Source organism: Pagrus major, chromosome 17 (genome assembly GCF_040436345.1).
Source record: "Pagrus major chromosome 17, Pma_NU_1.0".
Lineage (NCBI taxonomy): Eukaryota > Metazoa > Chordata > Actinopteri > Spariformes > Sparidae > Pagrus > Pagrus major.
The window spans coordinates 18924865-18942869 of NC_133231.1; the positions used below are offsets into that span (position 1 = coordinate 18924865).

The 18005-nt window shown below is 40.3% G+C and overlaps 1 protein-coding gene across 7 annotated transcripts; it reads left to right on the top strand.

Moving 5' to 3' along the window:
• The first annotated feature begins 1469 nt into the window (after window positions 1-1469).
• Window positions 1470-17027, top strand: arnt (aryl hydrocarbon receptor nuclear translocator). Of its 7 annotated transcripts, none has more exons than XM_073484778.1 (20): window positions 1492-1765; window positions 2427-2520; window positions 2678-2722; window positions 3393-3443; window positions 3631-3678; window positions 4314-4527; window positions 5699-5912; window positions 6044-6146; window positions 6248-6313; window positions 6465-6550; window positions 6664-6740; window positions 7302-7436; window positions 7574-7648; window positions 9172-9323; window positions 10225-10315; window positions 12474-12661; window positions 14260-14464; window positions 14575-14752; window positions 14835-14971; window positions 15063-17027. In XM_073484778.1, exons 1-20 carry the CDS (start codon window positions 1729-1731, stop codon window positions 15144-15146), a joined length of 2280 nt encoding a protein of 759 aa, XP_073340879.1. In that variant the 5' UTR covers window positions 1492-1728; the 3' UTR covers window positions 15147-17027. The 7 variants fall into 7 exon arrangements, with proteins under 7 accessions (XP_073340883.1, XP_073340879.1, XP_073340876.1 ...); XM_073484775.1 differs by having other exon boundaries at window positions 1643-1765; window positions 14257-14464; window positions 15063-15228; XM_073484777.1 differs by having other exon boundaries at window positions 1643-1765; window positions 14257-14464; window positions 14578-14752; window positions 15063-15228.
• Window positions 17028-18005: the final 978 nt, after the last annotated feature.

An 18005-nucleotide genomic window follows, 5' to 3' on the forward strand; every position in this document is an offset into this window, starting at 1 on the left:
TTATAGATAAATATTGCTGCTGCATTAATGTGTGCCTTGACTTTTACAACTATATGCTGTTTGGTTGTTGAATCTACATTAATGCATCATATTCTGTAAGATCATCATACGTTTGTTGTGTTGTTGTCCTGTGAGAAATGTGAATGTAAAAGGTCAATAGTTTATTTGTCTTAAGAAGTCTAAGAATGTTCTCAACTTAGTAAAGGAGCACTTAATCATTTAGTTTATCAGAAAAACGTAAATTCAAAATCTACAAATTTCAACCAGGATGGGTATAAAAACTTGTAATCTGTAAAGTAACCTGTGACTAACGCTGTCAGACAAATGTAGTGGAGTAAAAAGTAGAATATTTGCCTTTGAATTGAGTTGAGTGAATATACTAATTTACATTCCACCACTGGAAATAGTCTATTCACTCTGAGAGGAAAACCCCATACAATCAACCACACAGTTAGACTTCTGAATTTCAAATGCTTCATTTTCTCAGATTCAGATGTCAAAAGTAAATTGTTGTGTTTTTTTTTATCTTACTAGTTACCTTGCATTTTTTATGCGAAGATGTGATCATCTTAAAAATACAGTGCATTGTTATAGATCAAAATGCAGGACCTCAACCTCAGCTCCAACTCATCTAGCTTCAACATTAAAATGCTGTTTACATAGTAATGAATCAGCAATAATAATAGTAATAATGATAATACAGTAATTAAACATAACAATCTGAATACTACTTTTACTTCCTATTGAACACTTTACAGAAGACATTGACATTCCCTTAACTTTAGTATTAACTTTATTGTAAATATATATATGAAGTGCTTCACAGTATAAAAACATACATAAATAGTCAAATAAATAAATCAATAACTAAACCGATGTATAAAATGTATAACAATAACAAAATGTAAGGGGAGGAAAGACATAACAACAACAACTTTTGGGTTCTGCTAAACAAGTGGAGTAAATCTGAAATATATATATTGTATTTTTTTTCCCCCCATCTATAAATTTTTTAGTGTTTTAAGTTTTCAGTAGTAGTCAGATATGTTTTAAAATCTGTATCTCTATAAATATAAAAAGGAGAATGATCTTTTAAGCTAGGCATTTTGTGGACAGGATATTTTGCTTGAAATTGTGATTGTTAAAAATGAGTCATCTTTGTTAGTGTAACAGGTTTTTTATAATAATTAAGCTGTTGAAAGGCTCTTCTGTAAATCCAACCAAAAGGAAGTAGCATGCTCCACAGTTTCCCCATCGCAACATAAAAAGTGCATCTGTTGTTTACATGTAGGAAGACAGAGTTTATAAACCTGAGGTCTCTTAACTTTACAGACCTGCAGGTCCCTCTCTGCCAGCGGGGCGGAGCCAAACATGGAGTTCCCAACATGTGACGTCATTTGTATCTGGCTGTGCGCTGTCCAATAGAAAGAGGAGAAGACAGCGCTGTAGACAGCTTGCGCCCAAACGCCATCTTAAAAAGAAAGGGGGTTTAAACAGGGAGAAAACAGGAAAAAAGGGGGCACTAGGAGAGATAGACTGTTATTTCCGCGTGTTTCTTTAATCCTCGGGTCGCTCTGTTACAGTACCAGAGATGGCTTTGCGAGTTTTAAAATAAAGGCGCATACGAGAGGAGCTCGGGAGGGCACTTGTTAGCCTGTAGCCTGCTAGCAAGGAGGAGGGGGTAGGGGTTTGAGGATTTTTTTTTTCCGCAGCCGAAGTTGTTTGTTTATGTTATTCCACACGGACATGTCCTCTTCAAACCCAGGTAAAGTTGTATAAAGGTCACAGCGACATTTTAGGAGCATGGCAGCACGCAGCTGTTGTCGTTTATGGACGTTTTGTCACGCAGAGCTGAAGCGGACACTTTCCTAAAGATAGCGTGACAGCAGCGGCTAAGTTAGCTTAGTAGCAAAGCTAATGCCACTGCGAGGCTAGCTGGCTATTGCATAAGGGGGGTAGCTTGCTGGCATGCTAGCCAGCTCATAGTGGCTAGATTAGCGACTAGCTCGCTGTTAAAATAGCTCTGTTGTGATATTTTAACGTTGCTAAATGAGTTCAGGTGAGAAACCAAATCTAAGTTAGCTGAGTACCGAGCTGCGGTTAGCTCGCTCGGTTCATGTGTGTCTGTTTTTAGGTGGTGTTGCTCACTAGATTGATATCTGTTTGCCAAATGTATCTTTAACGTTAGCTTGGTGTCGTGATTGTCTGGGGTCTGAACAATCTACAAGCAAGATTTAAGAGTAATGTGACGGAAAGTTAATTTTAAAGACATATCTTGTGAAATAATGTCATTGGTGTGTGATTATGCCAGTTTTGCTTCAGGTATGGGCACGAGTGAGTGGTTTAGTTTATTTTTTTGTGCTCGAGGCACAATGGGAAATCGCCTGTCATCTGTGCTACATTACGTCTCTCTGTGTTATTAATAGAGTTACCAGACCCAAATCTGGGTATGGGGGCAAGTGGGACCCAAGCAAGTGGAGGAGCTGTTGTACCAAAAGGGACCGGCAAGAGAAGAGCAGCGTAAGTGTCCTGCCGCGGTACACTTTGTGCTGATATGTCAGCTTTGTGTTTTCTGTATCTGCTGATTGTTTTACTTTTGCTTTTGACCGTTGTGGTTAAAATCGTTTGAGAAAATGTGTATGTAACTTTTCACATGGCTCTCTTCTCCTTATTGCAGGCCAGACTTTGATGATGATGATGATGAAGGCAGCAAGTTGTTCAGGTACTTTTGTCTCAGTTTTCCTGTCAAGGCTTGGGATGATATGATAATTTCCTGTCAAACATAAGGTATATAACACTTTTTAAAGTAAATAACACTAAAACATACTGGAATCACTTTAACCTTACATTAAGTTAGGAAACAGGTATAGTTATTACATCAGAGAAAGTGCATGCAGCCTTTTTTTGTGTGTGTGTGAAAATCAATCAAGCAAAGATTTCTTAAATAAGTGATCATAAATCATGAGGTCTTCCTGCATAAATAAAAGATAAATTAATGGCAGTAACCTCATCTACCTGTTGTTTTTAGTTTGGAATATGTAGTATTTACACACATCAGATTTAACTTGTTTTTGTGGGGGATACAATGTGCAAGCCATGCCTTAAGCCATGGTGACAGGCTCAGGCAATTCAACAAAAATCAGGAAGCTAAAATAGGACTGTACGTCAGCGAGATAGACAGCTTTTTCAAGTCATTCTTGTAGGGTTATCATGATTATCACGACAACAAAAATTCACCACTATCAACTTATTGTGTGTTTTATCGCGATCCATTCTAAAATCTTTTATCGTCCCATCCCTAGTCCTGTCATAAAGCAAGATGAGGCGTTGTGTCAAGTGTTTGTGTCTGGGCTGCTGAGATAACAATTGTTTTAATCTCTGTTTTTCCTCAGGTGTGACGATGAAACACCAGGCTCCAACAATGACAAAGAGCGCTTTGCCAGGTAGGAGGGTGAATTAGGAGGGACTGATGTGTGTGGATGGTTTACAGGGGAGCATTATTATTGGTACCACGTTACCCCCATGCTGCTCTCCCTCTACTTTCTGAATTTTTTCTTTTACTCTTACACTTTTTCTTCTTTTGGTAGTGACTTTTGGGCCTGTGTTTTAGTGGGTTGGTTTCATTTCCAGGTTTTTGGAAGAAGATCAGAGTTTTGCAGATAAGGAAAAACTAGCCAGGTATGGCCTGTACCACTGTGGAAGGCTCCCTCTCCTGCTTGTATCCATATCAACAATGAATGCACTGATCAAATGCTATCCTGTCTTGCTGGTACCCCAGCAAATAGATGGCACAAAGTTACTGGTATACTTCGCTGGCTTAACGCGCCTGTTTTGGTGCTTGTCAGAATGTTATGCTTCTTTGCCGAAAGTAGCTGGTCGTCTCTCTCAACCCACCACTGTGTTATGTGTCACTAACTGCATTGCTGTGTGTGACTCAGGGACTTCTTTCCCTTTTGATAATCCCTTCCTCTTGAGCAACCTGTCCTCTCTGTCTCTTTTCTCCCCCCCCCCTCTCAGGACATCTGAAGGGTCTTTCTCTTTCTGCACTCGCTCTCTTTTGTCACAACGGCTGGCCTGGAAAGACCAGACTCTCTTGCTTCCTCACTATTATTTTTTAAAGATCATTGACTACACGTTATTGTTTTGTACGTCCATTATGTTTCTCTCACCTTCTCTCATTCTCACCTCTTCTTCCCGATTGGCATACTTGCATTGCAACATTAACTCTAAACTCTACTCCATGTTGTCCACCTGCCCGTCTGTCCCTCCTATCCTCTCCACCTCTGCGTCCCTCCCTCGTTTCCTCACTCCAGGGAGAATCACAGTGAGATTGAGAGGCGGAGACGGAACAAGATGACTGCCTACATCACAGAATTGTCAGACATGGTGCCTACCTGCAGCGCACTAGCACGGAAACCAGACAAACTTACCATCCTACGAATGGCTGTGTCCCATATGAAATCTCTGAGAGGAAGTGGCAATACCAATGCAGACGGGTCATACAAACCTTCGTTTCTCACTGACCAGGTATGAAAATCTGAGAGTGAGAAATTGAGGAGTGGTCAGATGTGGAAATGAACAATTTTTCTACTCTAAACTCTTGCACAGTGGGTAAATCTTAGCATTTTGCTGAAGGCATGTATAGAATTGGACAAGGCAGTACAACTTACTGAGAAGTCAGTTTAGTAAACCGTTCTCATAGTCCCAATAAAGTTCACACTAAACCTCTCTGAGCTCAGTGGAAACAAGGTGAAACAGGAGTGAAAGTAGCACCTTTCAGCCTGCAAGTTACTTTTCTTTCATGGTAGCTAAATGGGCAGTCGCTATATTTGACGTTGCTGTTTTAATCTGGTTAATTTGGCTCTTGGTCAACTTGTGAATTCTTGACGTGATCATGGAGCTCTTTGTGGCCAAAATGCGTGGTGCAAGTGAGAGAACAGTAACAAAATGGGCTGGCACATACGATAGGATAGGGTAAAGAAGCTATAGAGTTTAAGGTGTTGTCTTCTGTCTCTGTTTGATGCTGTAACTTTTCACCTCATCTTGAGATCTGGGGAGTGGCATATGTTGTTGTATATCCTCTGTATTATATGTGCAAGGGAGATCAATTTTTTGCTATCTTTTGAGAAAATCTAAAACATTCAAACCCCGAAAACCTTGTAATTCGTTCAAAAATACATTTTGTTCATTTGCAATGACTGTAAGTCAGCCTACGATGCCTTCCACCAGTGGTTCACAAACTATTTCATGGCATGGACCCCCGAAGAATTGTACTTTAGATGTTATACTACAGAAAGTATTTGAAATCCATGACCAATATAGTCTTACATTCTGTCATTGTGTTGCTCATGGATGGTACTAGTAAAAATAAATTTTTCCCAGTTTTGCTTGGGACCCCTTAAATGTTCATTAAGGAACCCTTGGGGTCCCTGGACCCAACTTTGAGAACCACTGCCTTACATCATCCTAGTGAAGCTCCTTGCGCACAGGTGAAAGAAGCAACTGTTGTAACCGTGGAGGTAACACTTGTCTTTATGTACCCTCTCCAGGTCAACATTTAAACAACAATGATCCAGGTGCAGAGGGATTTGGGGAAAAGGGGGATTTTTCACTAAAAAGACCTTAGATTCATGCTCCATGATAGATTTCTCATCCTTTCAGCTCAGCATGCCTTCTGATAACTGCTCTATTTTTATAGGAACTGAAGCACCTCATACTGGAGGCAGCCGACGGCTTCCTGTTCGTGGTGTCATGTGAGACCGGCCGCATTGTTTATGTCTCTGACTCCCTGACACCCGTCCTCAACCAGTCACAGTCTGAATGGCTCGGCTCCTCCCTGTATGATCAGCTCCACCCAGATGACACAGAAAAGCTCAGGGAGCAGCTCTCGACTGCAGAGAATAACAGCACAGGTACAAAGCATATACAGAAAGTAGTTAATTTCTTACCACTATTAGTCTCAAAAGTTGTGAATATAACAAATGAAGGCACACCATTACACTCAAAATTGAGTCAAGTCTTGTCGTTTTTTGCCTTTTTAAAGGGAGGATGTTGGACTTGAAGACTGGAACAGTAAAGAAGGAAGGCCAGCAGTCGTCAGCCCGAATGAGTATGGGCGCCCGTCGATCGTTCATTTGCAGAATGAGGTGCGAGTCATAGTATAGTTAATTATCCAGTTCATCATTCATATTGATGTGTGTGCCTCGATGCATAAATTGCCCACATGGTGTCCTGTATGTACTTGCAGGTGTGGCTCTTGTGCGGTGGAACCATTGTCCATGAACAGACTCAACTTCCTTAGGAATAGGAACAGGTGACCAAACATTTTTTCTTTTGTGTTTGTTTTTTAAAAGTGTGTTGGAATCGCTGTGCAGAGCATAAGCATACCTGGAGTAGCCCAGTAGGGATAAGAAGCTAGATGTAAGCACTATACTATTGATTTACACTTGTTTCCTTCATCTCAGGAATGGTTTGGGTACAGCCAAGGAAGGGGAGCCCCAGTATGTAGTGGTCCACTGTACAGGATACATCAAGTCCTGGCCGCCTGCAGGTAAAACTAATAATTATGTAAGAGTCTGCATATATAGTCAAATGTAATAAATCATTCTCATTAGTTGATCCTTGTGGCCCATGTTAACACAGTTTTTGCATGTCTGTTTTTAGGAGTATCATTAACAGACGATGAAGCAGACAACACTCAGGGGAGTCGCTACTGTCTAGTTGCCATCGGTAGATTACAGGTATGATGGATGGTGTGTAGATATATGCACTATAATGAAAGAATTATTTTTAACTAATGAAAATTATTTTTAACTAATCGTCTTGGTTGACTATTGAGCAATATGTCTTTTGAAAGGAAATAAAAGTTGTGTAATTGTGGGATGGATGTTGATGTTCAAGAATACAAATGTGTATACATCTTCAACAAACGGCATTAATGTTTGACCCTTATATCAACAATCTTAGGAATAAAATCCCTTTACTCTTGGTAGAAGAGACATGTATTCTTTTGAATATTCTTATCTACCACAAGGCAGTAGTATATGGTAACAATCTACAGTCTTATCTGGAGTGGATTATGGCTGATGTTTGCATTGTTACAGCGTGTTTTAAAATAATATTTCTGATTGTAAACCACTGATAATATTTATAACTTTTGAGTAAACACCCAGAATCCTTTCGATTCTCGCGGTGATTTGTCCATATTAATACCGAGAGGAAATTGATCATGCACAATGTGGCTTCTAAAACTTGTTTTGATCTATTAAACAAAATGGGTTCCATCTTTTTTTCCTCTTTAGGTGACTTGTTGCCCAGGTGACACAGACATCAACAGTATCAGTGTACCAGTGGAGTTCATCTCTCGCCATAACTGCCAGGGCATGTTCACCTTCATAGACCACCGCTGCATGGCTGCTGTCGGCTACCAGCCCCAGGTAAGACTCACAGCTGGTGGAAATGTCAGGGACAGGGACTGTGTGCCAGATGGCATCCCCTAACAATCTTTGTGCCAGAGGTTTGTGTTATTGTCTTCTGGGCTGATGGTGGTTGTATTATCTTCTGTGTGTTGCAGGAATTACTGGGGAAGAATATTCTGGAGCTTGCCCATCCTGAAGACCAGGGCTTACTGAGAGACAGCTTCCAACAGGTAGGACTATCTGAATATGTGCAGCTTTTGCAGGATTTCTTATCGATTTAAGATCAGCTTGTCTCTTGTGTTTTTACTCCCATATCAGTGTTTTTACATGCACTTAAAAGCGTACTCCAGCAATTTACCATTACACTCCTGGAACATTGTTTGAATTGAAATTGATGCAACACTAGTGTTTTATTTCACACTTTCTTCTTCTTTGTCAACACCTAGTGCCTACATTACCCACATTGCACTCCACTTGACTGTACTGATTCAGTTGTGTTATGCTGATTATGGTTAAATGTAGCCACAAGCCGCTAGCCTCAAGCAGAGATGTGGAGCGGGCTGCAGATGTATGGTAGCTTCGCCTTTAGTCGTCAGAAATAACCTGATGAAGGCCTGTGTACGGAAACGTTGTTAGTAAAGTTCTATGATTGCAAGTGAAGGGGACAGCAAGGAGTTTTTTGTTGTGATTTTGTCGACTTGTGGTCTTCTGCTACATGGCTGTCGATCCACAGGTGTGCTAAAGTTTATGCTGTGCTGTCTCAAGTGGCATAATTTCGGGCAATATTATACAATATTTTGTGCAGTTGCCTCTTGAGCAACAAAAGGCTCTATGTAACTTTTTTTACATATGCAGTAGTTCTCAAGACCTGTCAACAGACTTTGATGTGTGGGTGGACTTCCTCTTTAAGTAGCTGAGTTCTTGTTGGCTTCCTGCAATAAATATAATTTCTTAGATGTCTCAGTTTTAATCTGTGTGTAGGGTCTTTCCCCAGACATTTCCCTTGAAGGCTGATTTCTTGGTCATTTTTATACCTGATCAGGTTTCTAATCTGCATGTGAGCATGTACATGAGATAGACTTGTTATGAGTAAAGTACGATTATGACAGGAGTGCTGCACAATGAAAGAGAAGATAACTTCATGTAGTGACCTTGTATTCAAGGTAAGTCGGTATAAAATAGACCCTAGTACCAATTGTACACCAAAATTAGCTGGTATATGCAGGGTTTTTTAAACGCGGCTAAACGTTTGGTCATCATCAATGTGCCAGATAGACCGGGGATAGTAGAAAGCTGCAGATCATAAACCTCATCAGACTTTATCCAGAAGACATTAAGAAGTCTTAATCAATCAGCATTAACAAGCCAGCGGCCTGAACTTGCCTGAACCGAATACGTCATATCATCAGATGTTGTGTCTTCATCGCAGCTTATCGAAGCCAGAGCCGATAAATAACCGAGACTACTGCCAAGTCAATTGACATGGGAGTAAATGCTGATTATACACATGCACATTAAAGATGTGATGTTGGTGGCTTTTTGTCCAGTGTAAGAGGGATATAAGTAGTATCTTAAAGTCTCAATATGCTACGTTTTTACAGCTGAAAATATGACCAGTGTTTAACACTTTACTGTAAAGGAAAAAAAAACTCTGTGTGTGTGTGTGTGTGTGTGTGTGTGTGTAAACCTACTGCTCACTGATTATGTAAACACCAGATTGTGACTGTTTGGTTTGCTGGACTCATGTCCGCAGGTGGTGAAGCTGAAAGGCCAGGTCCTGTCAGTGATGTTTCGGTTTCGCACCAAATCCAGAGAATGGATCTGGATGAGAACCAGCTCCTTCACCTTCCAGAACCCATTTTCAGAGGAGATTGAGTACATCATCTGTACCAACGTCAATGTCAAGTGAGTCACACACTCACTCTAGACTGATTTTACCAATACTGGAGATTATGTAACATGATTACACAATCAAATACAGCACATAATGAAACCATTGACGTCTTGAAATGTGACTGTTGTGAAAGATCCCACAGTCTGAATGCTCACTATCACCCTCAGTCCCCAGTTCCTCTTGCACCCTCACCACAATTGCATTTAATAAAGCACACACTGATCACTCTCTCCCTACCTCCCACCTCTCCTCTGCACCTGTCTCTGATTGTGGGGCAGTAGAAACTCAACACAGGACCCCCTCACTCCCATCTCCTCCCCAGGGGGTTCGCTGCCCCCCTCCCTGGGCCAGGGCAGCCCAAACTGCCCTCCTGTAGTGCTCAGCCCTGGGCAGGTGGCCACCAGGTGAGACCAGGCCTGGCCTGACTATCCTCCCCCTGCATGGGAGAACAGGGGCTGCTTCTTCATGGGAGACTACTGCTGTTTCTAGCAAACTACAGTCCTTCTGTTTTTGTTTTCATTCCCCACTCTTCGTGATTCTTCTCTTCTTTTTTTTTTTTTAGTCTCTGTTCACCTGTCGTATTAGAAAATAGTTCTTTTGTCTCTTAAGGAGCATGTCTAATAGCTGTTGTCTTGTAGTTGGTAGTTAATTTAAAGAGTTTGACTTTTAACTCAGGTGGTTTAGCATGTTAGCAGTATGTATTTACATAACAGACATTTCTCTCTTGAAGCGTGTTACTCTCTTCCTCTTCAGTCCTCGTTTCTCTCTTATGTTGCCATGGTGACCGGTGGCGGGTTGAGTGCTATTTTGTCAGCAGGTGTTTGGGATTTCTCACTCAACAGTGGAGGGCATGGAAATTGAAATGAGGCTATTTTAGACCGACTCTGTCTCTCTCTCTGTTTCCCTTTTCAGGCAGTTACAGCAGCAGCAGCAACAGACTGAGCTAGAAGGAGGAGGAACCAGAGACGGCATTTACGAAGCAGGACCAATCACCCTCTCACAGGTTAGGCCACATGAATGTCTATGTTTGATTGAAGCATAGATTATGCCTCGTTTCTCCTGAGTCTCTTGTCCCTTGCTCTAGTGACCGATCAGGCCTGATTTATGGAAACAGTGGCAGGATGTCGATAATTTCCTCAACAGGAAGCGGATGTCAGGAGAGTTCCATTATCAGAAGTGACTGCCTGCTGTTCATGCTTGAACTAAACACTTTCTCTTGTAGTACTTGGTGATCTCAAGAGGTTTTAAGCCTGGAAGTATTCCTGACAAAACTTAGTCAGATGTGGTTATGACTAAAAGTGACGCATTTGATCACAATGTCGACTTACTGGAAGCAATTGTGAAACTGTGGAAACAGTTACGGATAAAACACAACAAATTCAGTGATAGTGATTACAAATCAGAAAAATTACATAAGGTCAAGGTGTTGTGCAAAATCTATTTGTGTAGCAACAAGAAAACAAGGTTCACAGAAGTGTAAAATTCAAACACCAGTGGAAAACCGACATTGTAAAAAAATGTTTAAAAAATCACATTAGTTTACAATTTAGTGAGCCGTGTCCCACTGTCATGCAACATCAGACAAAACCTTTAATGCATATTTTGCAGTGTAGTTCTTAGTTACAATTTGCGTCTTGGCAGCAGAAATATATAAAATGGTCATGTGATGTATTTCTAACTGTAATCAAATGTAATTATGATTTGTTGTCAGTAATATATGTTCTTTGATTTCATTGGTCATGGAATAGTAATGGAAATCCATCGGTCAAAATGTGTATGTAACCTGAACATATTCTAATCTAGTAAACATACACATAGTCTAGAGTTAAAAATAAAAAAGTAAAATGCATAAGTTAGCATAATACTACATTAACAGTTGCCTATAATGTTTTATTAGCTACACATTAGCTCCCAACAGCTTGTCAGTGTAAAGGCTCAGTTGTTTAGCAGTAAACTGATTGCAGAAAAACAACTTACATCTCAAATTACAAACAACAGTCACAAAATGGCTTTAAAAGATGGAGGTACCTACAGATGAAAGTCTTACGAGGGCGTTTCAGGAGTAAATAAAAGATATCTGACAAAAAGGCAGATGTAACGATGTCAGTTAAACTGCTTTGGAAACCTGCCAGCAGTGGTTGCTACTAGCAACACAATGTTCGACTGAAACCAACTGCTGAGGGCACGACTATTATTTACTGCATGTACTTTTTATTTACTTTCTGCTGTCCCAGTTCTGCTTCTGCTATTTCTGTCTTCTCTGTAATTATGAAACCTGTTTGTTGCATGTTGGGTCTTTTTCTCCTCTCCTTCCACCTATTAAGTTTGAAAGTGTAAGGATGGAGGGTTTTATATTGTACAAATTGTAAAAGCGATACATAAATAATAAGATACATGTACAAATGTGACTTTACTATGGCTTCAGCGCACGATTAATGATTAGCAGTGTTCATTGTCAATTTATAGTCCAGTCTTCTTCTATTAATGAGTTGTTTTATAAAATCAAAAGGTCAGTTGGGTCCTACCACACGTTTAAAACCCAATGCTTTTTGCATAAAGGAATAACTTCACTGTTATCAAAACGGTTGCTGATTCGTTTTATGACCATCAGTTAAGGGAGACTAGACTTGATTTAAAACTCATTGTGGTATTTGTGTGTTGGGCGTCAGCTCACTTTCAGGTTCACCTCCCCCATAATACACCGACACATACACACATGAGCTGCCCAAACAAATAAAGGCGTTTTAACGACATCCTTGACTCGGTGTGAGTGTGCCTGAAGTAAGCCTACGTGCTTCTTTTTTCTAAACTGGCACACACAGTAGGTCAATATTGTCTTGTGATTGATTGCTTTTTTTCTCTGATTTATTTCTTATGTTGAGGAGCTTGGGAGTTATGTCTCCTATCATGATGCAGCCTCCATCTGCCATTTGATGAACCAGAAATTATATTGCAGAAACTATACAGGCATGTTGTTGTGGTGCCATATTTGACAGCAGCGTCCGTACTCGCACCAAATTCAAGTGTGCTGGAACATTCATTTCGGTCCATTTAACTTTCTGGTTGAGATGATAAATGGTCATGTTTGCCAACTCTTCACCACTTAAACACTTGAGAGTTTTAATGTGTGAACCTTGACTGATACTCTTGGTGGTCCTCAGATGCCAGTGCAGCCCGTGACCGCAGCAGGGCCGGACCACACTAAGAGCCTTGAGAAGCCAGAGCTCTACCCCTCGCTTTTCCAAGCCCCCGATCAGACCAAGGTCTTGCCCTCCACACCTGCTCCCTCCACACAGATCTACTCTCCAGCCAACAACTTCACTACTGGTCGTTCCAATGATGTATACAGGTAAGAAATCTTCTGTGTGTTTACATGTACACCAGATCTTAAACCTGGAGGCAATGCTGCCTGTTACCAATCCCTGGGCGCTCTCTCAGACAGTTGATATCTGTTACCAGAGACAGTAACTCCATAGTACTTATTATACAAACAACACAACACAGAAAGAAGGAGCAGTCTGTAGTTTTTATCCTGATGTCTTGAGATCTGACTCATTTGTCATATTCTTAACTTGGTATAACAGATTTTGCCAACTACAATTAGTAATGAAGATAATGGGATTGTTATCTACTGTAAATATTTCATTGGTGCAACTTTCTTAGGACAGAACGTTTGTTCTGTGCTGAAGATGACTTGTGTCTTTTGGAGCGGGGGTCTTCAATGATAGAAACAGCACATTAGAGAGATGCAGCAATCGTTAATGTGTTCACACAAATTAACAATCGCTATTCACATGTTTGTTAGCATGGCACTGACCCCAAACATTGGCAGGCATAGGTGGTGTGACATCCAGATTTCTGATGCTCGGCGTCTCAGTAACACTCCAGTAGCTCCAGTACAGCTCTAATTACGCGAGCAGAGGATTCCTGTATCCTCTGTAATGTAGCAATTGTCCAACAACAAACCCTGTTGATTTCCAATGAAGAAACATGTGGTGTCCCAAATGAAGCAGTTTGTGACTTTATTTTTGATGATATTTGGTCTTTACTAATATTTCAAATAATGCTTTTATTTTCTTACTAGTGTCCATCACTTCCAGTAATTTTTCAACTCAAAGTTACAACAAATACAGTCTTACAATGTTGTCAGAGCAAAGTCAGAACCTCTTTTTTTTATCAGCAACTAGAACTGCAACAATTAATTGATTAATCGATTAGTTGTCAGCTATTAAATTATTTCTTGCAAATATGTGAATATTTTCTGGTTTTTTAGCTTTGGGAAACACTAATCAACATTTTTCAGCATTTTCTGATATTTTATAGACCAAACCTCTAATACATTGATTGAGAAAATAATCAACAGATTTATCTACAATGAAAGTAATCATTGATTTCAGCCCTATTAGCAACACCTGTGTAACCATACACCCCCTAGTGCCCAGAGGAATATTATACTTAAACACAAATCAAATGCACGGCTCCTACAAGTAATAATAATCAATCTTCCGTGGCTAAATGTTGCTGTTGCATCCAATATTTTTACCCTCAAAAGTTATATTTAAGACAAAGACTTGGTCTGTTTTATACAGCTGAGGTAGCAGAGGCACTTTTTGGCCTGATATTGGCTCATGTGCAACAACAGCGCATAGGGAAACTCAACTGTGAATCTGCCACATACTACAGTCCACATGAAAGGTATAGGGGAACCAAGGCCTCCCACATGTGCCTTTAAGTGGGTGCAGATGCTGCCTGACAAAGATTAGTCCTTTCAGAATTTAGTCATGAAAAGTGAATTCTGTTTACTAGTTGTGATACTGACTTTGAATCCTGTTGGTATTAAGAACGTGTTTGATAAAAGGATCAGTTTTTATGTGATTTTTTTTTTTCACCTCCCATTAGACGACAGGCTGGTAACAGAGCTCTCTCTCCCCTCACGTTTGTCAGCAGGCCAGTCAACATGAATTCGCAGATTACTCCACAGATGGCACAGTCGGGCCACTCAGCAGGGCAGATGCTGGCTCATATGTCTCGTCAGAATGGAGTCCCACACTCGTTGACCCCCTCCAGCACTGGAGCCCCCCTTCATGGAGGACCAGGAGGAGGAGGATGGCCTGGAGCAGCAGCTGGAGCCAGACCACAATTTAATAACCAGGTATGACAGTACAACAAGAGTCATTGTCTGATATTGAAACTCAAGATTCTTCCGACAAATATATGACTTATTTAACAACTAGTCATTAAATTCAGTTCTCTTCTATCCAGCAGGTGGCTCCCCAGGCAGCAAAGACCATGTCTCCACCGTTTGCTCGCATGGGCGGATTTGGAGGTGGCTCTTCCAACTCTTTTGAACAGATGCCCACAGGTGCTTCTCCCACCACGACCAGTGGCGCAAACTACCCACCCATGAATGTGCGTGCCAGCCTAAACACCAATGGTTATGGTAAGTTGTGTGCATACATAAGTGAATCTGTTTGTCTATGTTACACTGGTGCATCCTCTCACCCTGTTGTACTTTATCCCAGATGGCTCTCAGTCAGCGCCACAGTTCCCCCCTCGAGCAGCGGAGGCAGTGTGGCCCCAGTGGCAGGGCCAGCAGCACTCGCAGACTAATGCAGAGCAGCATCCTCATGCTCAGGGCAACCAGCAAGACATGTTTCCTGTGAGTGATACAAGCCTCATCTCTCTCAAGTACTTCCTTCTCCCTCTCTGTGTCACTTAAAATGAATCTTTGTCTCTTTAATCTGATTCAGGATGTGTTGTCCATGCTGGACCAGCCTGCCAACTTCAACAGTGACGACTTTGAGATTCCTATCTACCCTCCGTATACTGAGTGACCTGGTCTATACTTCTCTGCTTTGTCTTCTTGACTGTCTTCAGTCTTTCTTATATTCAGCTCTTCTGCTCATCTTCTCTTCCTGCTCCTGAGAGTAACACTCTTCCCTTGCTTTGCATGGCTTAAATTGCACTGCCACGAGCCAGTTAAAGATGGAGGGATGTATCTGACTGCAGATATATAGGGGAGGAAAATCAAGGATCTGCTACTGACTAAAAGATGAAAAGATAATAAAGATTATTGTAACAATATTCCAGCCATTGTAAGAGAATTCTCTAGCTAGCACTGCCCAAAGCTCAACAACCTATGTTGTAGATATGTGATATATATAAATATAAATATATAAAAGCGCACAATCACACAACCACACAACCACACTTGAATAGAGTGCACTTAAACACTCTCTTACAATCTGGTAAACACATACAGGAAATAAACACACACACACACAAAGGCCTTTTATTTTATTATGTTACTAGTTTTTCTCAGGCATTGATGAAGAGTGTATTTTGCAGTTTTGCCCTTCAGCACGTAGGCTAGTCACTCCAATCGTTGATTAAAACTCTCAGGAAATTGCAGAGATATACAGCTTTGGTGATTTTTAAAATTCTCCGCTGTTGCACGCAAACCCACCAATGTCTGTGCTAACGTCACACACAGATTAAAATCCACAGCATGTCTCTACACGTCAGCACTGCTTTCATGGAGCGCTTATACAATACTGAGGACAGTTTTCTATGTACATTGGTGGCTTCACCTATAAATTGAATTATTCATTTATCCTCTACATCTGATTATTGAATGATTTACTTCAACAGCAGACACACAGTGTTACAATGGCTACATACTGTTCGTCTTGGTGCCCGTTGGAAATGTATACAATCTATTTTTCTTTGCCTACCTTTACATATATACAGTATGCATGTGTGTATGTATGTAAAATTGATGCGTACAGTATCATTGTCAACTTTAACACGGTCGTAGGGTTTCTGACTTGCTTGATATTTTCTTTCTATCGCCCTGCATTACCCTGTACCAAGTATGGGCTTTTTGTATGCCTTTTGTAAAAGAAAGCACACAGCAATAATTAACAAGCAGAAATTGTGTACTTTTAAAGCCATTCGTTATTGTTGTCATTAATGTTGTCCTTGATTTAATGTTATTTTAAAAAAGGAGAGATGTGGTAGAAATGTTTGATTTAATTGAAATGTTTCCCAGTATGTTATTGTTATTGATGACTCCATTGCCCTTTTCTGATTTGTATTTTATTAATGGTTTGATCAGGGTATTCAGGATTGAAATGGAATAATAGAGCTTAAAACAATATGAGAATCACCCAAAAGGTTTGTTTTTTTAAAAATTGTTTGTCCTCTTGTTTGTGACAAACATTTGGACATGGACTGAATCTTTACAAACCAGATCCAATCACTTGTGTTTAACAATCATTTTTTGGTAAGTTTGTATCATAGAAGAATGTTGTGGGATGAAAGCGAATGCTTCTAAAATATTTTAATTTTTAATATGTGGAATTAGTTTAAATTTGACCCTTTTTATTATAGTTTTCCATTGTCTGTGTGTAACACTTGCACACTCATGATGAAAGAGTATGTAATTGTATGTGAAACCCATGCTGATAATTGTCCAGTTTTCATCTTTAAGAAGGTGGTATGTTGGTGACTGTGTTGTCTTTGTTATTGTTGATAACCTCTTTGGTTGCTCTGTATCCAGGTTGTTTGTTTGTTTTTTTTTCAATGATGTGAACTTTTATCACTCATAGAAACACAAATATATAAATATACTGTATATGTCTATGAAATGTTAAAGGAGAAAAAGAAATGTTTGGTTTTTGTATTAAATTGTTATATTGTCGAAAAACAAAGAAGTCTGGTTGTGTTTTCATCCTCGAAAGGTCACAGCAGGGTTAGCATCATTTAGTCCTTAATCACAAAGTCATTTATATTCCCAGTCTTGTTCGTGTTAGCTGTTTAACTGCGGCAGTGCAGTCTACTGATCACACTCATACCAGAGTCGAGACTGTCTTTAATTACATCCATGCTCGTATTGACTTCCGTGAAACAGTTTTATGTTATGAACTGGTGAAGAAACAAAAGCCATCTTTAGTTTGTTCGGCCTGTATCTGTTTTCCTTCCTCATAATGTATCTGTGGAGTCGGAAAGGTCTGTGGGTTTGTCCTGGGATCAGTTTCTGCTCTGTTTCTCAGCCTAGGAGTGAAAACAAACAGAGTTAATGCTTGTACTCCTCCAAGATAGGTTTACAGCTCTGTCCCTGTTTGGGTTGCACTTGAGTGACGTCTTGTGCTGTAATTCTTGTTTTGCTGGCATCAATTCAACACACGCAGGCTCTTCTCCCATAGAGTCACTTTACTCTCTATTTGTGTGTGTCTTTGAAGTGGCATCAGAGTACAAGCAATCTGCATTTTTTTTGGTCAGGATCAGTTTCCAAACCCTCTCAAGTGGATTACCAGTGAGGTGTCAGATCCTCTTTCTCCTCCTCAACCTTTTCTTTTGCCTTTCTTGATCATTCTGTACTCTTTTTTTCTGTACAAGTTTTCTACCACTTTTAGACCATAAAAAAACCCTGTGCATGTGTAGAGTGAACAGATTGGTTCAGTATAACAATGCATTGTAATCTGCAGACAACATTTGCTTTACAAGGCTTTAATAACTTGTGTTTGGCCACATTTTTCTGTGTTGTTGTCATGTATCCAGACTTTGTGCTGACTAGGGATCCAGTGACTCTTCTTCAGGTGTCATCTCCTATAAAGGTCTCTCCTGAAGATATGCCCGGGTGTTTTAATCTCAGGAACGGCCTGATCGTCACCAAACTCCTCCTTATTAAC

Bases quoted from the DNA above. Each gene is read 5' to 3' on its own strand.
- arnt (XM_073484775.1), top strand. From the start codon at position 1,729: ATGTTATTCCACACGGACATGTCCTCTTCAAACCCAG. The intron at 4,528-5,698 runs GTATGAAAATCT...CTATTTTTATAG, and splicing joins CTTCGTTTCTCACTGACCAG to GAACTGAAGCACCTCATACT. The intron at 14,972-15,062 runs GTGAGTGATACA...AATCTGATTCAG, and splicing joins ACCAGCAAGACATGTTTCCT to GATGTGTTGTCCATGCTGGA.